Raw genomic sequence first — 27,965 nt, 5'->3', positions numbered from 1 at the left:
CTGCTGTTGTTATATAAGGATTTATGAATGGCTGCAAAGTTCAAAGACATATTGGCAACCTCAAGTCCCTAAAAGCCAGGAGTCAGCCCAAGCCCTGCCCTGTTTCCCAAGAAAAAGTTGTTTCCCAACTATTCTTTTCCTAACTTTTTATTACCATTACCCTGAAAGCTTTAGAATGCCTTTATTCACCTCCCATTTTTTTTTAACACTGAGGTTGCACTAGTTTAATATTTTCAAATCTTTTCACCCACAACCTTGAGGGCTAGGGATATGCTTTGCTTACAAATGAAAGTTACAGTTCCCTTGTTTCAAGGAGATGGGATTTTAGGATATATTCCCCAGAGCATAGAATTTGTGATAAAATCACAGGCGTTTCCAGCAGTGCAGAGTCTCCTATGTTTGGAAGAGGAGACACTGGATTGCAGCAAGCTGCAGGCATTGCTAGCTACTGCTGTGTTAGTGAGTCAGATCACAGGATCACAGGATGGTAGGAGTTGGAAGGGACCTTTCTGGAGACCATTAAGTCCAATCCCCCTGCAAGAGCGAGGCTATATAATCTAGCTTGGATTGCACAAGAATGAATCCAGACAGGTCTTGAAAGTCTCCAGAGAAGGAGACTCCACAACCTCTCTGAGCAGCCTGTTCCAGTGCTCTGTTACCCTTACAGTAAAGAAGTTCTTCCTCATGTTGAGGTGGAATTTCCTGCTATAGCTCACATCCATTGCCCCTTGTCTATCACAGGGTGCAAGTGTTCTCACACTTGGAGAAGGCTGTGCCTTCCTTCTTGACCTCCAGCCACAGATATTTATATGCAGTTATTAAATCTTCTCTCAGTCTTCTCCAGACTAAACAGCTCCAGGTCTCTCAGCCTTTCCAGTCCCTCCGTCATCCCTGTTGTCTTCCCTTGGACTCTCTCAAGTAGATACCTGTCCCTCCTGAACTGAGGAGCCCAATAATAGATTTAATATTCCAGGTCAGGTCTCACTAAGGCAGAGTAGAGGGGAAGGAGAATCTCCCTCAATCTGTTGGACACAGTATACAGCACTGTGGTTAAACATCAGCTCTGCAGGCCTAGCTAAAGAAGATCACCTCACCTTGTTCTAGCTGCAGCTTTTCACAGAAGTGCTGCCCTTGTAATCCTCTGGATTTGTGGGCATACTCAAGCTCTCGACCCTGGAAGTCCTGTCACAGTGTATTTAAAAGTATAAAGCCCTCTCTGGGATGCAGAGGAGGCTGGTGCCAGCCAGCCACCTCCTGGAACATGTGGCTGTGGCTGCTTCCAAACCCAGGAGCCTTTCAGCCCAAGTGAGCTTCCTTTGCCTCCTCTTGTGCCTCTTTACCGTTGCTTGAATTTCAGCTTCATGTCACCTTTCACATATCCCCTCTCAGCTCGACTCAGATCCCTATTGTCTGTGTTGTCAATACAGCTGTTTAAATCCCTTCCCTCAGATACCCCTGCTTTCCAGAAAGCTCCTGCCTGTTGGGGCCAGGCACACTTCTGTGTTTATGCTTTTTTGCCAGGTCCAGGGCTGAACTCTGATTCCTGTTTGGGCCAGCATGAGGTCAACACTGAAACGAACTTGGGAAAATCCTGCACTTCAGCAAAGCCTGGTGCTCACTGACTGCTGCCGGTGGCTGCTGCAGCACTCCAGCCCCAGACTGACAGGCAATGCAGAGCGAAGTGAATGATTCACATTATTACAAGTGCTTTGCAATTATGCAGCACCTTTTCATCTAAAGATTTCAAAGCTTTGTAGCCCTCACACAAAGTTACTTATTATCCCTGGCATTTAGCAGAGTCAGGGAACCAAGGAAAGCAGCTAAGTGACTCGCCTTAGGTCATGCAACAAGTCGGCACCAGAGGTGGGAACTCAGCCCCGAAGTGCTGACTCCATGGCTCATGACCCAGCACAAGTTCACACCTCACCTTCTGCTGTGCCAGGCCAGCTTCTTGGGTGGTGTAGAGATGAGGGAAGAGCTGGGCCCGCCTAGAGGGTCAGCACAACCTGAGCTGGGATCATCATGCACCATTCCTGAGCCTTGCTCCTTCCCTCAGGAGCCCTATGCACACTGCTGAGGGGCTGTTGTGGGATCTCTTGAGCCAGAGGCTGCAGTCTAGCTTACCATGACACAGTGCGGCTGAGTCCATGGAAGCACACAACACGCTGTGTGATGTGGTGTGCCCCTGTGTTGTGGAGGCAGGGAATGAATGTGGCTGAGTCAGGAGTTATAAAATTAGAATTATTTTATTCTCCTGAAAATGCCACCCCCAAACTATATACAAAACTAGGTTAGGTTTGTTTACAGATTCTAATTTGATCGGGAATTCTTCAAAGGACGAGGGCATTGAGTCCAGCATCAGTAAGTTTGCAGATGACACCAAGCTAGGAGCAGGTGTGGATCTGTTGGAAGGTAGGAGAGCCCTGCAGAGGGACCTGGACAGGTGGGCAGAGGCCAACGGGATGACATTTAACAAGGCCAAGTGCAGGGTTCTGCACTTTGGCCACAACAACCCCAAGCAGCGCTACAGGCTGGGGACTGAGTGGCTGGAGAGCAGCCAGGAGGAAAGGGACCTGGGGGTACTGATAGATAGTAAGCTGAAGATGAGCCAGCAGTGTGCCCAGGTGGCCAAGAGAGCCAATGGCATCCTGGCCTGCATCAGGAACAGTGTGGCCAGCAGAACAAGGGAGGTTATTCTTCCCCTGTACTCAACACTGGTCAGGCCACACCTTGAGTCCTGTGTCCAGTTCTGGACCCCTCAATTCAAGAGAGATGTTGAGGTGCTGGAACATGTCCAGAGAAGGGCGACAAGGCTGGTGAGGGGCCTGGAACACAAACCCTATGAGGAGAAGCTGAGGGAGCTGGGGTTGTTTAGCCTGGAGAAGAGGAGGCTCAGGGGGGACCTTATTGCTGTCTAAAACTACCTGAAGGGAGGTTGTAGCCAGGTGGGGGTCTGTATCTACTCCCAGGCAACCAGCAACAGAAGAAGGGGACACAGTCTCAAGTTGTGCCAGGGGAAGTATAGGCTGGATGTTAGGAGGAAGTTGTTGCCAGAGAGAGTGATTGGCATTGGAATGGGCTGCCCAGGGAGGTGGTGGAGGCACCGTCACTGGAGGTGTTCAAGAAAACCCTGGATGAGGCACTTAGTGCCATGGTGTAGTTGACTGGATGGAGCTGGGTGCTAGGTTGGACTGGATGATCTTGGAGGTCTCTTCCAACCTGGTTGATTCTATGATTCTATGGACAAATTTAGAGATTCAGGAAGTCAGCAAATGGAAAAGCCTAAGCTATAAACACAGCTTTACCCCATTGTCAATCAGGCTGAGCAGAGAATTAAGGGAACAGCAGGCTTTACTCACCAAGGTGAGATAGGTATTTGGTGATGATCCCTTGCTGGATTTCTCTGCTGCTTGACTACCTTCTGACACTACAAGCACTATCCAATAGTCTGGATCCATGCAGCAGAAGCCCAAGGTGAGTGGCAGAGCCACCAAACTCAGAAATGTCTTGAGACATGGCTGTCACAAGACAGGGATTGGTGGAAACAATGCTGCCTCAGCAGCAGGAGAGAGCCAAACTGCTGGGGTCTCCTCAGTTAAGAACAGCAGCCAGCAAATCGGCTCTGATATGGCCTGAGAGTAGCCAGGTCCAGTGCTGCTGGCAGCTCTCTCAAATGGACCCCAGGACGTGCCAAGCTTGCACAGAACGGTGCAAAAGTGGGGAGAATCATTCAAAGGCAGAGATGGCGTAAAACTGAAAGCTGTGTACAAAGGTAGGAGCCATCCAAACCCAGGGATGGTCCAAAATGGGAACTGTCACAGCAGGAACCTGTGCTGTCAGGCACTCTGTCCAGGTGGGAACCCTTTCAAGGCAGGAATCACCTCTCCTTCTCCCTTGCTCTGTCCTTTTCCAGACAACGTGTCCACTTGCCATTTTATAATGGGTGCCAAAACCCAGCCAACCACCAGCCCCACTCCAGTGCGGACTCTCACTTGGGTCAGCACCCATGCGGAGAGGCAACTCCTGTTGTTCCCCCTTCAAGCCTGCAGGACGGGGCAGGGGAAAGCAGTATTTGTGCTGCCTTCTCCTACCCATTCAAACCCTTGGGGAGGGAGAGGCAGAAGAAGGGAATCTGGAGTACTCCAGAACACCTGGGCTGAGCAACACCTGTGCGGCCTCCATCTCCAGCATGCTCCCTCCAGCCTGCTGGCTGCATGCATACAGGAAGACCACAAGGACCTTCCTTGTCTGGAGATATCTCTAGAGATACTTCAGCTTTGATACCCCAGAACACAGTATGCAAGAACTGGCAAGGATCAGAGGTGGTTTTGCTTATATTAGCACTGCTCCAGGCTGCTACGCTACCACTGTCTGAGCTCTGGCTACAGGAAGGTGCAGCAGCCCTGACTCTCTCCAGACCAAGTAATCTAAGCCTGCCAAGGAGCCTAGATATACATGCAGACACCTGCCAGATCAGAAATACATTTCTAAGATGTTATGCTCTTTGGCTGGCTCATCTGGCTGTGGTGCAGAATGCACTAAGTGCCAAACCTCCATGTCTTGCAGCAGGAGAGATGAAAACTTAAGTCCTTCAGCACTGACATGTCTCTGACTTCAGTCCAGTGCTTGGACTTTGGGACAGGGTCAGCAGGAAGGAAAGCCAGAAGAAGGGAGTGAAGAGGAAGAATGAGAGGACAGAGGCAGAGGGAAAAAAGCAGACACGAAACAGGCAGGTAGTAGACCTCTAGAGCTCACCAGCCCAGGGGGAAGCCTTTGTTGAGACTCCTGGCCCCATGTGAGGTAAAGCACCTTTTTTGGTATTTACCACAAACGGTGACTCATGCAGTTATATTAGGGGAAAAAAAGTCTTTCTGAAAAAGGGCAACTTAACTACTTCTGCTTCTACACTATGCTGCTGACCAAGGGAAATCCCCTTTGGTCAAGTTTTTTCTGGGAAACTTCAGATGCTTTTTTTTAAAGGATAAATGTTACCTCAATTAAAATACTCAAGCCTGTGACCAAGGCAGACATGACTGATACAGCTTCAGACTTCCAAGGGGTGTATTTAAATAAATAACAGAAACTAATCCATATAGTCAGCTTTCCTTAGGATTGTGGGGATTTACATGTCTAAAGTTTACTGGGATGAGACTCCAGTATTGGGGATAAAATTCTAGCTAAGTAAGCATAACCTAATTAAGTATAAAACCCAGGCAACAGGAAAAGCATTAATATAGAGATTGCAGTTGAATAAATTTCAGCCTCAGAAATGATTCTAAGACTGAGCAGTTTTTTAAATTAATAATTTTTAAAAATTAGTCAATTTGGTATAAAAGCTATGCCTCAAAAGTGAGTCAAATTTTGTCTTTTCAAGGATATTAGTAAGACTAGGGAAATATTTTTTCTGATTGTATAAAGCTGAATAAAAAAAAGGAAGAAAAAAGCAAGACTTCATGGGATAGTTGTTAAAGTGTATTGGGTATGGCGCAAACCCCAAACTTCTATTTTGCCTTAACTTTCACTGAGGGTGTTAATCATGTGGCTTCAGATGAGAAGGATAATGGGATGGGGGTATGGAAATGTTCACAGCCAACAAAGCAAGCAAGCAAAGAAAGAAGCAAATCTCAAGCTTTCTTCCTGCACGGAAGGCAGAGGAACGGGCTGATCCACATGCCAGAGCTCTGGAAGAACTGGCCCGATGTCTTTAACAGGTCCCTCAGTCAGGGACAAGAGCACAGCAAGCCTGTATGGAAGAAATGAACTGATCTGGACAAGAACAGGCATGAATCTTTCAGCTTAAGAGTATATGGAAAGCTTCAGAAAAAAATAGTGAAGGAAAGGCTAGCAGAAGTGAGGGAGATAATGGCATGAGATTAAATGGATTTATCAAACCCATTTATCTTGGGTAAGGCAAGCTGCAAGCCATTTGCTTAGTGAAGGAGATGGGGTGGATCTTACCTACCTGGACTTAAATTACACATTTCATATGGTGCCATGTGGAAAGTTCTTAAGAAAAGTGATTTAGCACAAAGTATAAAGCCTGTAAAAACCTGTGGGGAGAGCAGAGCATGGCTGTCAGGCTGCAGGGCAGTTACCAGAAGAGTGTTAAATGCCACTCCTGGATATCTGGCAAAGTGCTTTTTAAATGAGCTTGGCACTAGTGTTAGTAGAGAAATGGTGAAATTGCTGATGATATAAAATATAAAGCAAACACAGGACAAAAGAGGCTTGAGATATTACACAACAGGTAGTCAGAGCAGAAAGCAGCAGTCACAGGCACAGATGTTCAAGCCCTTTCCTATAAGCTAACTGGTAGCTCACACTGACCACCAAATAACTGAATTGCCAATGCAGTGAAAACATGAAATGAGAAACATAGTCCTGGAAGGCAACAGGATAGGTGCAACCCAGGCAGCAGTGAAGGCTGGGAGTGATGTCTGCAGAGAGGCTGTCTCGCTGCATTCTGCAAAGTTAATGCCAAGAGCAGGAGAATTCTTCTTCATAAATACAGGAAGAGAGAAAGGGGAGCTTATGGTGCCAAGGGTCAGCACATGTACAGAATAAATGATCAGAAAGAGACATAAGGCATTTTGGTTCGGAGATTGTTACTAACCATTTGACACTGTGGTTCTGGAATAGCCTCCCCCACTGCAGTCATGCATGCAAAACATTAAATCTCTTTGAAGAAAGAACTTGATGAGTTTATGAAAAGGATTATATCACATGATGCCTGTGATAGGAGACCTAGTAGCACAGAAGTTCCTGCTGGTCGTATGAAAGGTAAATATTCTGTAACCCTCTGTCAATATAAATATGGAGCATGTGATTAAACACACACAAACCCACACACATGATTTATTAATCACAGGACCTCAGTTTGTCAAATAATAATCACAAGGCAATAGCACACCTTGTTTTAATAACTAGCTGCCTAAAATTCTCTGCTACCCTACACAGTAAACCAGTGGGGGAAAAGAAAAAAGACATTTTTTCTGAGGTAAAGGTGGCACCTCTTGTTACTGGTTGTTAGCTTCTAAATGAACTCACTGGAACTCTTAAATCAAGCACTCCCATTTTTTCTGCACATTTCACAAGTTCAGCCCTTCCCCATCTTTTCAGATGCGTGATTGCCTTTTGTTAAGGCAAGAATGAACAGATGACAACTGCATCACAGAGCAGGCACGCCTGGAACAGTTTTATAGTGCAAACCCAATTGTAACGCTTGTGTCAGGAGGGCGTTCTCACAAATGTGAAGAGGGAAGGGGTTTTGTGGAATGTGAGCGGCCAGTCCTGGAAAGCCACGATAGAGACAAGGCAAGCTGTGGTTCGGGGAAGTGTTTATCCAAAGCCATTGCAGTGGGTGACTCCAGCTTCCATACTTGAGCAAGCGTGAGCCAATCCTCCTCCGCCTCCCAGGGGTGCTCAGCTTCGGACAGGCGCTGCGTACACATGTCGGCAGCAGAGCCCCATTCCCAACTCACCAAAGGAGCTGCAGGAGGATGGTCGAAAGTAACTCTAACTACTGAGCATTTAAACAAGCAAAGGTGTATTTTAGTATCCTTTCAACTTGCAGCCGACGCTGCCTGATGAAGAATGGGATTGCTGTGCTTGCAGTTTATTCTATGAAGGTACCTATGCATAAGAGGAAAAAATAAAAGTAGGCTGAAGGAAAAGAAAGCAGAAGGCCAAGAGACAGGCAACTTAACAGAGCAGATTGACGCAGATAAGATACATTTTTGCTGCCTGCATTATATATAGAAGTTTATATTCCAAGCGACACAGTAACAGACTCTGCTGTAATCAAACAGCACTGCTGAGGTGTAAGGAGCACAGATGCTGCCTATTGAAAATATTTAAAACAGAAAGTAAAACTTTGAAACATCCGCAGCGGGGAGCAGGATGGAAACACTCTCCGATGATTCTAACCTCTCTGCTTTTCACAGCTCTGGTGCTGGAGGTGGGTTAACCTACGTGAGTCACCCCAGCTAGAGCTCCACTTACCTAGATGAAAAGCAAAGGCTGGCAGCAAGCTGACCGGGGCAGCGTGGAGCCACGCCGTGTCTATTGTGCACTACACATGGGACGGGGGGGGAGGGCTGCTCCACGCGTTTTGGGGAACTTCAACCAATGGATTCCTCCCCTGGGTGTTACGGGAGGGCTTGGCCAGCAAGTGAGAAAGGGAGGAGAGAGTTTGAAAACAACCCAGCAGGCTCTAAGGAAGGAAGGCGGCTAGAAGGTGATCTGCTCGCCTCCGTGTAAGTATTTTGCTCCAGGTGATCGGCGACGTTAGGGCTGGAAGCACAGGAGGGGCCTGATAGCTGCCAGCGGGTTCCCGCTTGGTGCTGGTCAGCGCGGCAAGGTCCTGGGCACAGGTAACGCCGGGACGCAGGGTGTGGGAGAAGGAGTGGGGGCGTGGAGCTGCGCAGCCCATGGAGGGTGCCTTGAGCTGCAAATGGCCTAGAAACGGTCAAAAGAGTGTTTTTTACGTATGGGAGGAGGAATTTTGCTCTTCGTTTTTATGGGGATTTTGGTGGTTTGTGTGCTAGTACTACGGTTGGGGAAGGAAGTCCAGGAGGGAGCACGCAGGTCTCCGCACCTCAGAGATTAGCATGTGATCAGGTGCCTGACGGGTGTGGGGTTAAAAAAGGCAAAACCAGGCAATGTCTTTTGGCAGTCTGGTTGAAACAATGGAAAAATACAGAAAATCTTTCATGCACATCATCCCTTTTTCAGGTCACAGTGTTCTCGAAATCAGAAAGTATGTGCAAAGTTAGATGATATTTGCAATGATTAATAATCCAGCTGCTAGTAGAGACGTGAAGCAAAAGAAAGAAGGAAAAAAAAAACCCAAGCAATGTGTGGAGGTCTGCTGGACGTTTCAGGGATTTTCATCTTTTGATTACTGACCCAGATTTTGGGCCTCTTGGAAATGATCTAGTCCTAAATTTTACCAGAAAAAAAAAAATATCTAGCATTTCCCTAGCATTTAAAAGGTGTAATTGGCATGACACACTGATGTGGTATTTTATGACATCTTTTGTGCAGGTTCTGGGTACTGTTTTCCATCTCTGTGCTACCTCCTTCCTCTTTACTGAAAAATCTGTTTAAAGCCTCTCTTCTGCCTTGCAGGGGAAGCTGAATTATGTTAGTAGCTAGGTTTTTATTTTCCAAATCTCGGCGATGACACTGTAGTGATTTGCCTGGTACATGCTAGTCAGTGGAGGTGCAAACAGCAAAGCAGAAATTACTTTTTGATTGATGGGGAAACAACATCTTTCGAGGCTGCCTCAAGGCTGCATGTGAAAAGTCTTGTGTGAGCATGCTGAGCTGTGCTGACTTGAAAATGTCTGCAGCTTAGGGAACGAGGAAGAGGTTTTTTTTTTTTTCTGTCATTTGTCCGATGAGAAAATTATTTATCATTAAAAATACCACAATCATGCTGCACATTCTTTTAACCGATCACTGTTGTTTTAATTCTTAAATGTAGTTTTGATGATTCATGCAGAGCTGGGCCAGTAAATGAATTCAGAGGCTCTTACATAAGGAAAACTTGGCTCTTACTTCAGCCAGAAGTAGTACACTGAATCTGAACCAGAATTCTACTAGAGAAATATGTAAAAAAATACTACAAAAGGCAAGTCGTAATTTATTAACTGAGGAGGATTCTCTTGCAGGCAGCTGGAAAAATCCTGCAATGCAGAAGTACTAAAGCATAAGGAATCTGTATTTGCTTCCCTCAGTGCTGGACTGAGTTTTGGCTCTTCGAAGTGACAAATTACAGTTTCAGAAAACAAACGGTTAGCTTTTAGGAGAGTGTGGAAGCAAAATACAAGACAATAGGAGACTGTCGTCTCTAATTGCGTGTCTGGCCTCAGGCAGTTCATACAGAATAAACAGGGTAAATGTAAACTAAATCAGCACGTTTGGAAGGTTGTGAATGGATAAACATGATTTAGTTGTCAATGCTAAACCTATGCTCCGTTAAGAGAGTTTCAGCAGCAGAGAAACACCTCTACCTGATCTGCAGGAATGCTATCTGCCAACTGGGGTAGTTGTGGTGCTCCCCAGGCTCCCTGTCTAAGCTCCTGTCAACACCCCATTGCAACAACAACAACAAAAGAAATAAAAAAGGAGGAGCACATATTGTTGAAGTGCCAGACACAGCTGTGAGCGTTCCCATGGCTGCCTGTGCTGCTGCTGCACGTAGGACTCTGACGTTCCTGGCCAGGTTCTGTCACTGGACCTGTGGACGGCCCTGCGTCCTCTCGCGTTCTCCCACAGCCCAGGGTTGTCGCTTCAGATCTAACCTAAAAGCTGTCAAAGGTGCTGCTATCCGACGCTAAGGAGCCTCCTGAATGTGAAGAGGCCAGGAGATGCGGACTTGACGCGCGTTTGCCAGCGAACCGGTTCACGTTAAGCGGGGCGATGGCAGCTGCTGGCCTGGTGCGCGCGCGCGCCCGCCCTCACACGAGCGCAGCCGGGCGCCCGCGCCCGCGCCCACCTGCCGACCCAACCGACCCCTCCACCGCTCCTCGCACGAGTGGTTTCTTCCTGCGCCGCCCCCACTAGCTCTCCCGAGATGGTTGCGCCCTTTCCCTTGCTTTCCCCCCCTTCTCCTGAGGGCTGACCCCACCCTCTAGCAGTCCTGTGTGCCGATTGGCTGCAGCGGCGGCCGGGAGTCAGCCAATCGGCGGCGCCGCTGACGGCCGTGTCGCTGGGGGGAAGAAAACAAAAACAAGCAGGCCGGGGCGCGCGCGGCGGAGGGGGAGGGGCCAGGCGGCGGTGCTGGTAGCGGCGCGGGCGGGAGCGGAGCCGCCGGTACCGGAGGCGCGGGCGGCCTGAGGGAGAGGCAGTCTGGCCCGGAGCGGGCAGCCCTGCTTTATCTCCTCCCTGCCGGCGAGGCCACTCTGCAGGGTGCGTGAGGGGCGACCAGGCCGCGGGGCGGTGGCTGAGGCGCGGTTGGCGCCGTGAAGGAGCTGCTCTCTCTCTCTGATCCCTTGGCCAGGCAGCATCACTTTCGCTGCCCAGTCTCATCCGGTCCCTCGACGGTGACACCCGGGCTTGGCTGTGTAGCGAGTCCCGCGTCGCCTCTTTCGGCGGCGGCAGCGTTGCTGAGGGCACATCCTGCGAGGTGCATGTGTTCCTCGGGCCGGGTGAACGGCTGCCAGGCCCGGGCCGTTGTGCAAGCCGTGGTGCCCCAGGCCTCAGTCCTCTGCCACGCCTCATCCCGAGGGTCGGAGTTGCACCTCCATTGATTTCTTCCAGCGGCACGGGTTTTGTAGGGGTAGCTTCATCTACCTGGTTATTCTTGGGTGTGTCTGCAGAAAAACAGCTGTTATGTGCAGGCTTCCAAAACCTTGCTGATGGAGTGTTTGCTTAAAGTTAGGGGGAAGAGAAAAATTCGTGTAGGCTGTGTGGAAATTCGTCAGGAATGTTTTGCATGGGTGTAAGGCCTTGATAAGTTTTGGAAGCTTTCTTCTGCAGTTTGTGTCATTTCTAAACGTTAATTTGACGCTGTTTACCTGCTGGGGTAGCATTGCCTATTTAAAGTACATGCAGTGGTAGCCAGTACAGAGAACTGAGCAATTTTTTTTGGTGTGATTTTTGGGGATTTAGGAAATAAACTTGTCTGCTAAACTACTTTACTATTTCTATCACTGGTTTATCTTAAGCTCTTTTACATCATTCATGTTTTGCAGATGCTCAGATTTACTTATTTCCATTTTCTTCCTGTGTTTTCTAGCATAAAACTCTAGGGTGGTTTGTTCCAGTGTTTTTAATGCAGGTTTTCAAATCACGTTCTGTAGTTGTTTAGCAGTGTAGTGTGGTATAACTTTTCAGAATATAAAGTGATGGTTTTGTTCATACAATGATAAATACCAGCATCCTGAAGTGCTACCAGGCCTCTTGGCTTGAGTTAATGTGAGGGTGTGTTTCTAAATTGAGAGTTTTGTCTCCTGAGGAGTATGTTGATGTGAATTGTAAAGTTCAGTTATTCCGTCATCCTCATTATAAACAAAGCAGGGTGCTCAATCCCAGTAAGACGGCATGTGGAAGTTGTGTTCTTATGTTGTCATAGGTGGAGAATTTTGGGTAGGGTCATGTATGGAAGACGTGTTTCTCCACTTGAAATGTGGAACTTTGTTACAAATTATGAAAGTTGTGATTATTATTTGATATGGGTTTCGTTCTTTGCTCTTTTTGAAAGAGGTGGACAACTAATGGAACATTCCACTAGGAAGAATAAAACAGTTCTTACACGGTAGTTTGCTTGGATAAGACTTGAAAGCCATACAAAAAAGGAATAAATCTCTCAAGCAACAGTGACTGGAAACACTTGAGAACTCCTGAATGATTGATTGAGGTAACACAGAAAAAAATGTTTATCTTAATAACTGTGGCAGGGAGGAATTATTATTGCATGGAACTGTTAACTGTTGGGGTTGACATTAGGAAACGCAAGATCATGACAGCTTGATACGATGCCCTAAAACAGAAGTTTCTTTGTTGCCAACGGTCTGTGATGACTCATTTGCAGTTAATAGGTCTGTGGTAGGCAAGTGGGCATAAGAAGGGAAAACAAGGAAAGAGGAAAAAAGAGGGGGGGGGGGGGGGGGAGAAGGCTGTGCTGTCCTTTGGTGTCACAGTCTTGCCACTCAGCGGTAAGCTGTTTTCAGGGTAGCAAAGGATGAGAAAGGAGAAAAAGGAGATACTGAGTTCTTAGGGTGCAGACACGTACTAGCAATATGCACAGGACTGATGTATGAGAAATTCAGGAGCTGCTTAATATTTTGTGTTCATAAAGGAATGATAGATGATGCCACCTCTTTCACAGCAATGTGGGATGGTTTGCACAGTAGCAGCTGCTAGGAAGAGAGTAACAGAAAATGGGAGGTGTTCAACTTCATCCGTTGCAGATTGAATGGTGGTTGTAAGGGGTGTTCGATGGGTGCAGAAGCACAAATGTGAAAGCTTGACAACTGTGTGCACACATACAGTAAAGCATAGGTGGAGGAACAAAAAATAGCTGGTCTGAACTTGATAAATTGGTATAATTTTATCAGTATAGCTCACCTGAAGAGCATGTCTCCTGTGGATGCAATTGTAACATTAGTATTGTATGCTCATATAGATAACCACTTTGCAGGACAGTCCCAAGTTGATAGAAGTGGCTTTTATCAACTATGAAAAGCTGCATAGTGAGGACTTCTACTCTTAAAGTAACGGCTTTTGTCCTGTTGTTTTCTTTATAGCAAACAGCTGCTAACACATCAGGGCTTAAATGTGTTTGAGAGTGGTGCAAGTTACACCATTTACCTTCCCAGGAACTTCTTAGTGTTTACTAATAGTTAATTATAACTTAAGGTCTCTCTATTTTTGCATTGTGTTTTGTGAATGAAGCCTTTGAAGCTTTTTCCTTTTAAGAATTAGTCTAGTGCTTTTCTTCCTCTAAGCTTTCTCTGTTTCTGTTTAGGCCTTGAAAGAAAAACATTAAGACTTTACATTTCACAGTCAGTTCTGTTAAGCAGCTATGGAAACAGAGAAGGAACACATTTACATTACCCCAACAGGTAAGTAATATACTCAGTGATTTTTTTACTTAAAGTTGCTTAGCTGACCTGAAGTGTTCTTTGTAGAAATGTTATATTACCTGTAAATTTTTTAATGGTGCTGTTGTGGTTTGTTTAAAAAAAAACCACATGAAACATCTACAGAAGAGTTTTTTAGTCATATATGATACTATCCTGCTTGATTCCATGTATTGCAAAATTTGGTGAAGTCAGAGAGTCAACATTTCTGTAACTTACTCAGTAATAGTGATTCTGTTCCCTACCACCTGACTTCAGTAGTGCTAGTGTGAAGAGAAGAATAAGCTCAAAAGTAAAACTTGTATTTGCATTTGAGAGGTACAAATTCTACTTTTATGTAGAGGTTTATCTTAAAATTAGAGGAAAGAAACAAAGGCAGACTGGAAATGGACTGTCATTGGGAAGATTTTCAGGACAATCTCTAACACATACTGGGTAACTGACTGTTTTGTCTGTATTAAAGATTTGTTTTATGATGCTTAGTTAACATAATTTAATGCTGTTTTCTGTGTATTCTAAAGGTTGTGATGATCTGCACTGGTATTTTTATACTAAAGAGTTTTTGGGGGACAGAGGGAGGGGAAGCTAAGATTGCAGTGCAGTTGCAGAGGCAACATGCTCCATGTGACTTCTCATTCTAAGCCAGAATTAGTTTCATGTTGAAGATAAACCTTGCTTCTCAGCATTTGAGAATTGTATTTGGGTAATAGGTGGGAAACTGCTAGGTATCTAAATTGACCTAACTTGATCAAATGCAACTTATGTGTAGGGAAGTACTTGGTGAATGCTTTGTTAAATAGGTTGCACCATAAAACTTCTTAATATGTATCAAGGAAAGCCTTAAATTTTATAAGAACACTCTTACTGCTTATATATGTGCATGTATATATTACATGATGTAAAGAGGGGAAGTGAAAAGGAAGATCTGCATACTTTTCTATGTACTTTTAATAAAACTATGTTATTTTAGAAAATACTGAAGACTAGTGTATCAGTTTAACCTACATCTTTTTTTCAACCTAACTAACTAATACTGGAGGGACAGATTTGGAAAGAGGCTGCAGCTGGAAGCAATAGTGTTACATGAGAAAAATTAGTAGTGCGGGGGAACTGTTAAGTCTTATAGAGTGGATGTGTCCTGTGGAGGATTTCCTTTGGTTTCAAACCTGAGATCAGCATTGGACTGTAGCTTACCATTTTTATCCTTAGTCATCATATTAAGGATTGATTTGTAGTTGGGCATTTTCTTTGGAAACTGAGAAAGAAGTGGTTGTAAAAGAGTGTAGCTCCTGGACAGCAGAACTGCAGGTCTAAATTGAAGAAATTCATGGGAGAATGGACATGAAGAAGAATGTAAATTGATTTGTCTGAGACGAGCTGGTTGTGCTGATGGGGGTCTCCCTGGGGAATGAGAGGAAGGAAACCTGTTCTATTTGGTTTTGTCTTTTTTTTTCTCCCCTCTGCTAGATTTATGCAAATCTCTCTCTAGTTTTATTAAACATAGTTAGACAAACTGAGAAAGCTTGTTGTGGAGAATCTTCCTGGATGTGATGCATGTGTGTCTCTCTTAACTTGCTGCAAGCATAAAAGGAATGCTTTTGTGGGAAAGATGAAGCTCAGACTGGAATGGCTGCATTATTGTTCAGCTGTAGCATTCACATGTGTGAACACTAGTATCTAAATATTACTTGCTTGATCATGAGGGAGACAGTTGCATCAAATTTTCTTCATTTTGTAGTGTAGTATGCTCTTTGATATGGAAGAAGTGCTTTGAGGTTGGAAGTGTTAGTAGTGCACTTTGTTTTTGAAACAATTTATTGTGAGCTGTTTTGAATTAAAAAATGCAGCTCTGAGAAGTATTACCAAATGAATGTTGCTAATTTAAATGTAATGGAATGGTGAATTCAGCAGTGTTCAAATACAAATTTAAAATACTCTTCACATTCTGGGTTTGTAGCAGTGAACTTTTTCTGTAAAACAGGCTTGGCACAGCTGGGAAAGCAGCTGCTTCTGTGTGCTGCTTCATTGTACTTCTTGGATTGGGGCTGTAGGTTGTGGCTTTGAGGCTTTTGAATCCTCAAGAAAAGGAGGACTGTGGAACAGAGAGCTGAGGCTGTTCCCTTTACATGTGTTGTCCAGTTTTCAAGGATTCGCGGAGTACTAACTGGAATCTAAATAGGTCTGCAGGTTCTTTTTTAATCTTTACAGGTTAAGAAAGAGAAGAATTTATAAAGGCGTAAGTCTTAATCCTTATCATGGCCTCAGTTAGACAGTTTTTGGTAAACCATACAGCTTGGAGGGGTGACATCTTAACTTTGTGAAATAGGAGTTTAGATGGAAATTTTAAATGTATGTTAGTTTCCCAGGAGACTGGAATATATATATATATTAGAAACGTCTTGATAGAAGCTATGGTGAGGAGCAATCCATAGGGAAGAGTAAGATCACACTGTTTCAAAAGATTTGATCTGATCTACCAGTCTTACTTACCAAATACCCCAGGATTTGTATTAAATGACATTTTTCCCCCATAACTTTAAAATAACCCAAAAAATTAAAACAGCAATGACTTTATATGCTTGGAAGTCTTAAATAATTTCTTTTCCACCTGCTGAATGAGAGGAATGTTGGCTGGTCATTTAGAGTATTAACTTCATTTTGGTGACTAGTCTGTTAGTGAGGTCTTAAAGAATTGACTGTTTTGGCAGTTTCGTTTGTTTCTAAATCAAGAAATGAGTGGGTGGAGTGAGCACTCGCATCCTACACACTGAAAAGTTCTGATAGTTTTTGTTTAACAAAGGTGGGGTTTTCTCTGGGTTGCCTGTTAATAAGTGGTTTATTGTTTTGCCTTCTAACTTGCCAGGCACTCTGTTTATATTGTGGATAGTTTGTGCAGGGAAATAGGAACTCCTTATTACTGTGCTATGTGGGCATTTTAAAAATAGTATCATTTACTCTAACACTGTTGCAAATAAGATTTCTACTTGATGTTGTAACCCTTTTTAAATGCCACGTTTTGTTATTCTAACATAAAACTGTTTAAAACTACAATAGGTTTTTGTTTTCCTCTTATCTCTTTAAGAACTTGAGAATCTAAATGATGCTCTGCTCTCCGGTGATGAAGAAAATGGTGGGTCTGAGGAACCGAAGAATGAAATCAATGGAAATTGGATTCCTGCAACTTCCATTACTGAAGCCAAAATAAATGCTAAAGCAAAGAGACGGTTGAGGAAAAATTCTTCTAGAGATTCTGGGAGAGGAGACTCCGTTAGTGACAATGGAGAAACGCTGAAGGTTGGAGTTGCACCAACGAGCCCAAAAGGGAAGCTCCTGGACAGGCGATCCCGGTCAGGAAAGGGAAGAGGTCTACCAAAGAAAGGTTGGTGTAATGTAATGAAGAGAGTGCTATGATAAAGATTTGGTCAAAAACATGTTGTGTTTTTTTTCCACTGAGAATCATTTTCATAAACCACAGTCTCCGTGTACGCATTTGGTTCTTTATGTTAGATAGTAGATGGCAGTAGGAGCAAATAGTGGCATTCTTATCAGGAAATTGTGTGTCATCAATTAACTTCTGTCTGTAAGGTAAGCACATTTAATAAAAAAACTGTGAACTGATGGTTCACAGAACTGTTGGTAATGCAAAGTTAAGGTGTGGTTATATTTGTAGCTAGAGTTTTTAACCTACAGTAATTCTCGTGCGGTTTCACGCTGCTTCCAGTATCCTACTTGGTTGCTGAAGTGGGAACATGTACCACAGACACGTGATTTTCAGCATATATCGTTAGAGTCAGGAGGTGGGCACAAGCAGTGATGCATCACTTAAGTGAAAGAATGCTGAATTGAACTCAGAGATATTCTTTGTAAGTAGGCAGTCTTGCTTATTGTCCCATATTTTGCCAGGTGGAGCAGGCGGTAAAGGAGTTTGGGGAACACCAGGTCAAGTGTATGATGTGGAAGAAGTAGATATTAAGGATCCTAATTACGATGATGACCAGGTAGGCAAATAATTTATTTGCAGCATTGATTGTTACTTTCTTTATTGATTTATGCATCCCAGCAAGTGATTTTAATGGAAGTTTGACTGTGTGAGTGGCACGAATGCCAGCCTGGCAGTATGAAATGTTAATTTTTGTGTTTAAAAAATGGATTATTTGTTAAAGACAATTGGTGTAGAAGTGTCACAGTGTAACACAAATGTAGCTCAATGAGCCCTTTTTGAATACTCCACACCCTTTTCCCAGGTGTGCTCTTCACTGATACTTCCCATGGAGGTGAATGTTGCAGTGCTACTCCATATTGCAAACAGGCACCACATGAAAAATGCAATGCAGACTTTCTCTAGTCAGGTGTTTTACTAGGAGATGGCATCCTTTATGGATTTTCTTTTCCTTGTGTTCCCAACTTTCCCAATGTTTTGTATCTACTTGGTATAAAAACCTTAAGCTAGTGCAGATTTGACAGCATGGATTATTTTGTTTACATGTATTTATTTAAAATCCGTTGCGGAAGATTGTACAAAGCTTACTGGGCAAAAGGTGCTTTATAACATTAAATCATCAAGGGAAGGAAACACCAATTGCAAACACCAATTACTAAAGTCTCTGAGATAATAAAATTGAGACCAATTCTGTATAACGTAAGCAGAGCAATGGTGATGTCCTTTGAGCAGAGACTGCTGTCACTACAGCTGCTGAGATGATGGTTTATGTGCAAATATCAAAACCTTCTTTCAGGATCACCTTTCTCCGTGCAATTCAGTTCTTTACAATAACAGAGATAACTATTTCATAGAAGAAAGTTTAATGAAGACTGAGTATTCGGTGGGATTTGCAGTATGCTCAGCTTTTCTGAGGTTGTAAATGGAGATGTATGGTGGAAGGACAGGCTTTTGGACTTCTGCTACATTTCTTGATCATGGAAAGCTTCTTTCTAATAGTTAGAAAACCTGCTTGTTCAGATATCTGTGATCTGTAGATTTGCTCCGAATGTTACTTCTGTAGTCTGTGAGGAGTAGGGCACTGAATTAGGCAGAGAGATCTTGTCGTGCTGGAACTCTGCAGGACCATCTTAATATAGGAGGCAGTTGCTGTGAGATTCTTTTTTTCCCCTTAGGGAATGCCTTTCCTCACAAGTAATTCTGAAAATGTCTTTTCTCTGATTTGTGCATGCTATTGCCTGTCTGGTCCCACAATCACTAAGGAAGAGGGAAAACAGGCAGGCTTGCTGTCAAGGACTGAAGAGCCGCTTGCAGGGAATGGTGCTGAAAGTTAACGCCTTGTGCTGTGGCATAGTGCGCTACTGGGCATGAATTTCCATTGGTCTCTCTTCATTACATAACTCATGGGTACTTGCCCTCTATCTTCATGTGGTGTCAGCAGAACCCTAGGAACAGAGTTTGGAGTGTTAAGCCTCATTTAACAGTAAATTCAGCTAACAGTAGATTCAAAAGAAAAACAGTGTGACATTTTGCCAGCATTGTCCACGTTTTAACAGTAGAGACACAATGGGATGTTTTCTGACAGAATGCTGACTAGCAGGAATAAAGCATTAAGAATTTAGAAGATACATTTTAATGCTAATAGTACTGTATAAGACATGAGACAGTAATATTTAGAAGGTTGTGTATTTTTGTTGTCTTTTAAAATAGGAGAACTGTGTCTATGAAACAGTAGTTTTACCTCTGGATGAAAGAGCATTTGAAAAAACATTAACACCAATCATACAGGAATATTTTGAACATGGAGATACTAACGAAGTGTCGGTACGTCACATGCTTTTACTTCTTTCATGGGGCAAACCTGTAGCATACAAGAGAATCCAACTGCTAGCTATGAATGAATATATAGAGATGTGCAAGAAATGTACAATAAGAATGCCTAAGCAGTTGTATTCATTATGTGAAAAGAAGCATAATATATAAGCATATAAATATTTATATTTGTAACATAATTCATACTTATACAATAAAAATTACAAAGTCTTGATCTTGTTTTGTTTTTCAAATCTTATTTAGGAGATGCTGAAGAATTTAAACCTTGGTGAAATGAAATACAGTGTGCCTGTGCTGGCTGTTTCCTTGGCATTAGAGGGAAAAGCTAGTCATAGGGAAATGACATCTAAGCTTATCTCTGACCTCTGTGGGACAGTAGTAAGCAAAACTGATGTGGAAAAATCCTTTGACAGACTGCTTAAAGAACTACCGGAGTTGGTTTTGGATTCTCCCAGGGCGCCACAGGTATATCTATAAAGTTTTATGCAAGTAGTCAAAAATTCTTCTTTAAATTGTGGCTAAACTTGGTCAAGTAAACAGAAACAGACTTTTTAATCTGAAAAACAGCTATGGATTGTCATGCCCTCTCTAATCCCCTCCAATTTTCCAGGCTGTTTTTCCGTTCAGATGGCTCATTTAAATAAAATCTGAAACCTAAGCATATTATAGTTGTCTGCTTAGAACTACTTAGAACTGCACCATTTAATTAAAGATGTTTCTGTTTTGTGGTAGTTGGTGGGCCAGTTCATTGCTAGAGCTGTTGGAGATGGGATTCTGAGCAGTACTTACATCGATGGCTACAAAGGCACTGTGGATTGTGTTCAAGCTCGGTAACTTTCTTATTTTTTTCTATATAGACACAGGTTTCTATTTTAAATGGCAAAGACAATCAGGAATTTTAGTATGTCAGGAAAATCATTCTTTGAAACTTTGTTCATTTATAACATGCCTACAAACTCTGCAACAACAAAATCCAAAATTACTTGAGCCAGAGGAAATACTGAAGGTGCCTGAAAAATAATGTTTTAGTACATTACAGTTTTGTTAGGTTTGTTGTCCAGCTTATGTTTGAGGGGGGAAAAAAAAGGAGGGGGGAGCCTGAAACAAGAAGTGATTATAGAAGGTTTTGTCTTTAGAAAAAGCTTTAATGTGATTAATGAGTAAATATAGCACCAGGACAGCTGCTGTAGATATGCTGAGGAACACACAAGGGATTAACTGTTTTGCCTTATAAAGGTTTGAAGCTCATGCAGTGCTTTCCCAGACTTCTGTTACGCTTGACTCATCAAGAAGTGTAATTGTTTTCCACATTGAGACATTTGAAGGAGCAATCTGGTCAAGAGGAATATTTTAGTAACTAGCCATGTCTTATTTTTTTTCCCCCATAAGTGTGTATTTCAGTCTTGATACCAGGTTGCTAAAAATCTTGAGGCTTCCTCTAAAGCTCCACTTGTAATGATATAGTTGGGTACTTTAGGAAATTCTTAGCTGCCTAACTTGAGGGGTTCAAATTGTGAAAATTCAGTTATGCAATTGTCTCCTGGTGTGAATGATTGTAGACTGCACACTGCACATCTGGGATGCTTTGCTGCCTTTGCCATTTCGTGGCCAGTCTCTTCTGCTTATTAAACGTGGGTGAATAGAGTTATTGTTATTGGCTGTCCCCCCAGTATGAGGAGTAGGATAACTGCTTTAGCTGGATGGTGCTTCACTGGATTTGATACTTGCTTGTTTTTTTTTTTTCACCTTACTTGCTTTTTCATTCTTGGCAAGCCTCCCTTGTTCAGGCCATCTTTTTGAAATTAGGTATTTGCCTCTGAAATGCTGGTTTGGATTAAAATCTCAAAGTTTGATGATTCTGGAGACTCAAACAGAAAATAGTATTTCAGTAGAAATCTGTTCTATAGTCTGGAAACAATTTAAGGCTCACTTTTTTGAGATACACATGCCAGACTGTATCCTTGAAGGAGCCTGGATACAATCTGTATCTGCATAACAAAATATTAAGTTCTTTCTTGTGAGAGTGTTTCAGGTTCTGCATTGATGATTCAGATCTGCTACCATCTACCATCACTGGATTATTTCCTGTCCTTAGTACGTATAACCAAAAGCACAGAAGTGGCAGAATGTGGAGACCTAGCCTTCTTGATCTAGATGTCTCCACAGAGTTGCTAACCCAAACCTCTTTCCTAGAGTCTGGTCACTTGGCAGTGGGGGGAAGTTAAGAGATGCCTTTCAATCAAATTTATTAAAAACTTTTAAAAACACCAACTTTGCTTTCTAGAGCTGCACTGGACCGAGCTACTGTGTTGCTGAGTGTTACAAAGGGCGGAAAGCGCATAGACAACATCTGGGGCTCAGGAGGTGGCCAGCAGTCTGTGAAACACCTGGTTAAAGAGGTAGCTGACTTCTACAAAATTCTGCTCTCTAGACTTTACCATTTGTCTAAGCTTTTTCTTGTTTGGGATGGTATGTAAAGATACATATATATCCTGTGGGAAAATACATGTCTTGAGTCTTTGGCTTTTAATTTTTTTTTTAATAGAAAACTGATGTAGACAAATGTTTTTTTATGTAATATTTGTCAGTAGCTGGAACATGCCGCTACATATTCTGTATTGCAAGTATGCATTTATTTTTGCTTTAAGCAAAACTTTAAGTGCTTAGCTTTTTAAGAGCTCATAATACTAAATGGTGAAGTAATTAGAGTCAAGATGCAACTGGCTAAACTAGATAAACTGTTACTATTTTTTGCATCACTGATTGAAAGTACAGTAAGAACTCAAAAAGAGGAATAAGCAACAATGTTTAGAGATCTAAGCTATGAAGTAGGGAGGTTTAAAGGGAAAAGTCACATTATAATTTCTAAATTGTGAGTATAATAAATGATAGTAGCTCAGAGGAGATGATATACTTCATCATGCCCATATTAACCTTCTATGCTAGTATGCATCTTACGAATAAACGTTTTTTGTGCTTGTGTGTCTTTGTTAACACTGATAGGAATTAGGCTTAGACTGTGCTTCAGGTTGGTGATAGTGTCTCACTCTAGTTATATTTATAAACACACAATCAGGAAGTTTCAGGAACTAACTTGCTGTTAGGTTGATCACAGATCATCATAACAACCTTTACATTTTAGCTCTAATTAGTGTTGGGCTTTTTCTTTGCTTTACAATTCAATAGATTGATATGTTGCTGAAAGAGTATTTGCTTTCTGGAGATGTACTGGAAGCTGAATGTTGTCTTCAGGAACTGGAAGTGCCCCATTTTCACCATGAACTTGTATATGAAGTAAGGAGATATCACAGTCCTTTTAATAACTGTCAGTATTACCAACAGGTTTTGTTTTGATGTGGGTATGCAAATAATATAACTGAAATCTGAAGCTCAGGTTGCAAGTTCTAATGTGATTTGAATAGCTAAATTGTTTCTTTTAATGGCTTGTATGCACATCGAGCAACAAGTAAGCTACTGCTAACTCTGGGAATATGCAGGTTATTTTTTGTTGAGTAAACAGATGAATTCAGGTTATTATAGATTGCAGAAAAAGAAGAGCTCAGTTTATTTTCTGCTGAGGAATTCCAGCAAAAAGCCATGTTTTCCTTTGGTGTTTATTTCCTTCTAGCTTCAAATATCTGAGTGTTCTAGTGGGTGTTACCTGTTTTTTGTTAAGTTATAGAGCTTCCTTTGCAGACTGGAATTGTTCTACCTATCACTTTTGAAAAAGCTTTGAGATTTCAAAACCAGACAGTTCAAGGGAAAGATCTTCTTTCCTGTATCTGGGAGAGTGTTTCTGTTTGTATTCTTTTTACCTGTCAACTTAGGAAATGGCTGTTTACCAATAAAGCTGAACACCACCCACAATCTACAAAATTTGTAGTAGATTGATTCCTCCTATTACAGATCCTTCAGAACAGAAAACTAGGATCCTCTTAATTGATTGGTCTTGTGGAGATTTGTAGATTTTTAACTTCTGAGTTCTTGTAAAATCACAGATACAGAATAATCAGATGCCAAGTTAGTTGCCATCTGTACTGCAGCAGCCATACAGATACAGTCATGTATTTCCCCAACCCAAGGCAGAAAGGGCTTTTCACTCTGTCTAGTCCTTTCTGGTTTTCCATACCTTTTAAATGTACCCAAGTAACTTATAGTAATTTCTTTTTCTTTTCCAATAATACACTGAAATTGTGAGTGCATGTAACAAATGCACTTGTTTCCCCAGAAAACAGGTAATAATGCATTCCCTCCTTTTTGCACTTCATATGCTTACGCAGCATGTACTTGAATCGGTGTTCTCTTTTAGTTAATCACTTGCATGATTTCTTTTAGGCTGTTGTGATGGTTTTGGAGTCAACAGGGGACAAGACCTTCAAAATGATCCTGGATTTATTGAAATCTCTCTGGAGGTCTTCTGTCATTACTATGGACCAAATGAAAAGAGTAAGTGGCATTTAGCAAATGCCAAAATTGATACAGTTTTTACCTTATTCTGAGTACTATTTGTAGTCCATCACTGACTGCTGCTTTTTTCAAAGTTCTCCATGATCATTCTGTACAGATAATAGTCTGTCACTGACACGTGGACAATAGTTGCCTTGTCCTGAGAGAAGTACAAATTTCAAGCAGTAGTTCTCTAGAACTGTGAGGAACAGCGTATTTGAGTCTTCAGTCAGCAATTTCCAACTGGTTTTAGGCAACTGAGTGGTAAAAATGAACTGCATGAAATACTGCAACATGGCTTCATTTTTCTTCAATGTAATTTTTCTTTTCTCAAGGAATTCTTCATAATCGAAGTAGTAGAATAAAGACCCACTTGATCACCAATGTCAATTAGAACTGCTAGTATTTTACACTGTTGGAATCATCCATGATTTTTCTTCTAGGAACAAATAAAGGACAGCTGTTCTGTCCCAGGGCTAACTCACTAGCACACAAAGGCTTGTGTTAGATTTTACCCAGCCATACTGTTGGCAGGAAGTAATGAAGTCATCTCTGGTTGTAACCAGTGTTTCCCATGCTGCATAAACTGATGTAATAGAGATTTGTGGCCATGTATTCTTCATTTACATGGAAGAAAAAATAACTTTTCTTCCTTGTGTTCTTGGCCCATGCAAAAGCAGCCAGGCTAACATAACACATTCTGTACTTGTCTGGATTTGTGGCTTTGGGAGAAGTGAAAAATTCAGCTGGTGTTTTCATATAGATATGTAGCCTCATGATGCCGTGGTACTGGCTGGCATTATACCTTTTCCACTGACTCGCAGCTGCTCTGCTTCAGATTTCTTGAAAATGTATACATGAAACTACAGCAAAAAATAAACACACAGAGTGCAAAAGGGTGTTTAAAAAAATGGCAATAAAATCACAAATAACCAGATGACTATTTGAATTCTTAAAACTGCAGGGCTACGAACGAGTTTACCGTGAAATCCCAGATATTAACCTGGATGTGCCACACTCCTATTCTGTGCTTGAGCGCTTTGTGGAGGAATGCTTTCAGGCTGGAATAATCTCCAAACCACTGAGAGACCTCTGTCCTTCAAGGTACTTGTTTTATTGTAAACAGGTGAAGGCACCTATTTCTTTGTCCCCATAGCAGGTAAGAGAAAGTGGGATCTTATGATCAAAGCATTACAATTTGGAACTGGAAAGTATGGAAGATGCAGAATCAGAGGGTTGGAGTGGTAAAAAACTTTATTAAGAAGCTGCACTGATGGGAAGCCTGTGATAATTTTTTCAGGAAGGCAAGCTGCTGGTGCAATCCAGACAGCATGTCTGTATGCTTTCCAGAGGATGAAGACCTGCATCTCCTCCAGTTTGCTGATTTGCTTGGTGGAGATAAGTGCAGTACTGAGATGGATGAGTCTGGTGTCACAATCATCTGTGTGGGTGACAGTGGAAAACTGTCAGCAATAATGGAAAAAAAAAAGGTTGATTTAAAAAGGGTTTAAACACATATCAAAGGGCACCAATAGAAGTCTAACATGAGACAACCAATTTTAACATTCATGTCAAAAGGAATACAGATGGAATAAGTTCTACAGGCCTCATCCCTTCTTACCTGTCTTTTGTGTGGCTTATGTAGTGCCTTTGGTTTTTTTTTAATTTACTCATGGCATAAGCAGTGCTGTTTGAACTGTAGCAAAGCTAATCAATATTCTGCTCTCTCCTTAATGGTCACAATACAATTCCTAAGTTTCATTTCCTTTGAGGACTGCACATAAATGTTAAAATATGACATTAAAACTACTATTTGTGATTTTATGCATCAGAAGTACTAATTATTAGGCCCTTTCCACATAGGGTCTTTTGTTAGGCTTCTGAAACTATCTTGATAGCTTGTGATAAACTTGGATTTGGAAGTTACAGTGCCTTTATAAAAAAAACAGACTACTTTTGTGGACTTTAGACTTAAAGTTGTTTGTGTATCTTGGTGTCAAATGTTTTGCAGGTTTAGAGTGTAAGGGTTGAAAGTCATCACTGCAACAAAAGCTTAATCCTACTTCAGTTACCATAAATACACTGAGAGGCTTTTTTTTTTGGCTTAGGTACTTCAGTTTTGGGTAGAAACCCTCATTCCTAGGTGTTGCAACTATCACCTTTACAAGTGTGAATATTAAAAAGTGAGCAGAGGAAAGCACTTGACAACACATTTTGGCAAGCTTCTTGCAAATAAACCTAGATGGATTTAATGCAATTTATCTGTCATCAAGAATGTCAGCTAATCTTGCTGAACCTGCAGAACTGATATTCAGCTGCCAAGACCAAGAGAAGATTTTTGTCAGTGACAGATAAGAAAAAAAATAATAAGCAATGCTACTTTCAGTTACTGAAAAGATACTTTCTGCTTTCTTACAGGGGCAGAAAGCGCTTTGTGAGTGAAGGAGATGGAGGTCGTCTTAAGCTGGAAAGCTACTGAATGTGAGAATGAACTCTTGAAGCCTTAAAAGTTTAAAGGGAAAGTAGATAGATATCCATATATATATACACACAAGCACACATGGCTTTTTTTTGGGGGGGTGTTTGTGTGTGTGTATGTATGCACAGACATACCAAAATTTTAAGAGTTGCTTAGCACAGTTCATATTTTTCTAAAAGCACATTTCGGGTACAAATTGTTTTTGTTTGGGTAGGTTTTTTTCTTGGGTTTTTTTGTGTTTCTTTTTTTAAATTTCAGGAAGAAACCTCCTTTCTCTGGGCATATAGTAGAACAACTGGCCACTCTGCTGTGGTGGTGCCTTCGAATAAGCTATCTTTTTCAAGTGCCATATGTTTATGACCTAATCATTCCATGTTTGCATTGGTGTCTGACTGCCTTTCAAGGATAGCGTTGTCATCATAAAATCACTGGTTTATACAAAGCTTTATAGAAGGGTCAAGTTAAGCTGCTGTGATCCCATTTCCATTGCTGCTGAAGAAATACTGTGCTTTGGGAGGAAAAAAATAGCTATTTCTTTGTTCAAGAGCCCCAGAAAATGGAGTTGGGTCGTGAGATAAATTCATCTGTTGCAGGGGAAGAACACTGGTTGGTTTAGCCCCCATGTACCAAACTCATCTTTTTTTTTAATATGTAACTGGAAAAGTGAAAAGTTCTGGTAAAACATATTAAAACTATTTTTTTGTGAAATCCTCCTTTCTGCCACTCTGTTCAGATCTCTGAAGTATGAGCGATTAAGCTGTACATCTAGCACTACCATTTTGCTGTACTCCCTCTGGAAGACTACGAACTAAACTCATAGCATTTAACAAGTAAGGTGGGTAGGAGCATCCAAGCTGGCACTAAGGCAGTCTGAACGCATCTATGCACTGCAGGTCTGCCTCGTTCCCGAGAAGGAACTTGGCAAGACTAGGGAAAACTCTCAAACAGCAAGTCAGTGGAGCCCCTCCTACTCCCCTGTAACCGTGGTTACAGGGCCAGGCACTAGCAGCGCTGGAGCGAGTCTGCTCAGCCCCTTAACTCGCCTGCTCTCGCTGTCCAACTTAGCCTAGCTCTACAGCAGCGCCTGGCGGTCCGTTACCTGTCGGACTTGGCGAGCCTAAGGCCGTATTTAAAACGTCGCCTTGGAAGCGACAAGTGGAACTTCTACAGGAAAGCATCAGAATCGGAGCCCTCCCCACTTCCCCTGCGTTCTCGGCCAGCCTTCAATCCGCGAGGGCCGTGCCGAAGCCGGTACCTCCGAGCCGCGGGTGCGGCCACGACCAGGGACGCTCCCCACCGCCTCTTCCTGAGGCTAGGGCTGCTGCTGAGACGCCGGTGCCTCGTCGGGTGGCTGCGCCGCCTCCAGCGCCGCCCGCTGCAGCTTCTCCAGTTTCTCCAGCGTTACTGACTTAAGGGGCAGCACCTTGGGCTTGCACAGCACCATGGAGGCCTTGTCTTCCACCGACAGCTGCCCTGCGAGGAAAGAAAAGGACTGTATGTGAGCTCCGGGGCCGGGCAGGGCCAGTGCTGGGGCGCGCCCCCCTGCCGCTGTTACCTTGCTTGGGCAGCACCTCCCGGAACGCGGCCTTCCCCTCCGGCATGGTGGCTGCTGCACGGCGGCGCGCAGGCGCGGTGCCCTGGCGCCGTCCGCAAAGGCTTGCACAATGCTGGGGGGCGC

The 27,965-nt window shown here is 42.8% G+C and overlaps 2 protein-coding genes across 7 annotated transcripts; one reads left to right on the top strand and one right to left on the bottom strand.

The window, feature by feature from the left end:
• The first annotated feature begins 8,280 nt into the window (after positions 1-8,280).
• Positions 8,281-26,995, top strand: PDCD4 (programmed cell death 4). 3 transcript variants are annotated; one of them, XM_064144406.1, is made up of 13 exons: positions 8,281-8,372; positions 12,209-12,364; positions 13,475-13,571; positions 16,672-16,968; positions 17,493-17,587; positions 19,240-19,353; positions 19,606-19,827; positions 20,095-20,192; positions 21,647-21,761; positions 22,549-22,656; positions 23,698-23,808; positions 24,773-24,912; positions 26,227-26,995. In XM_064144406.1, exons 3-13 carry the CDS (start codon positions 13,532-13,534, stop codon positions 26,285-26,287), a joined length of 1,401 nt encoding a protein of 466 aa, XP_064000476.1. In that variant the 5' UTR covers positions 8,281-8,372; positions 12,209-12,364; positions 13,475-13,531; the 3' UTR covers positions 26,288-26,995. The 3 variants fall into 3 exon arrangements, with proteins under 3 accessions (XP_064000476.1, XP_064000477.1, XP_064000475.1); XM_064144405.1 differs by lacking the exon at positions 8,281-8,372 and adding an exon at positions 10,773-10,914; XM_064144407.1 differs by lacking the exons at positions 8,281-8,372; positions 12,209-12,364 and adding an exon at positions 10,772-10,914.
• BBIP1 (BBSome interacting protein 1) lies at positions 18,376-27,951 on the bottom strand. Of its 4 annotated transcripts, XM_064144411.1 has the most exons (4): positions 27,843-27,951; positions 27,543-27,760; positions 24,614-24,671; positions 18,376-18,974 (listed from the first exon to the last, which is right to left on the bottom strand). In XM_064144411.1, exons 1-2 carry the CDS (start codon positions 27,886-27,888, stop codon positions 27,600-27,602), a joined length of 207 nt encoding a protein of 68 aa, XP_064000481.1. In that variant the 5' UTR covers positions 27,889-27,951; the 3' UTR covers positions 18,376-18,974; positions 24,614-24,671; positions 27,543-27,599. The 4 variants fall into 4 exon arrangements, with proteins under 4 accessions (XP_064000481.1, XP_064000479.1, XP_064000478.1 ...); XM_064144409.1 differs by lacking the exon at positions 24,614-24,671; XM_064144408.1 differs by lacking the exons at positions 18,376-18,974; positions 24,614-24,671 and adding an exon at positions 25,045-25,271.
• Between the last annotated feature and the right edge of the window lie 14 nt (positions 27,952-27,965).

The sequence above is a fragment of the Pogoniulus pusillus genome, chromosome 6, assembly GCF_015220805.1.
Source record: "Pogoniulus pusillus isolate bPogPus1 chromosome 6, bPogPus1.pri, whole genome shotgun sequence".
Taxonomy (NCBI): Eukaryota; Metazoa; Chordata; class Aves; order Piciformes; family Lybiidae; genus Pogoniulus; species Pogoniulus pusillus.
The sequence above is the reverse complement of the archived record's forward strand: the minus strand, read 5'-3'. Positions and strand labels throughout refer to the sequence as shown.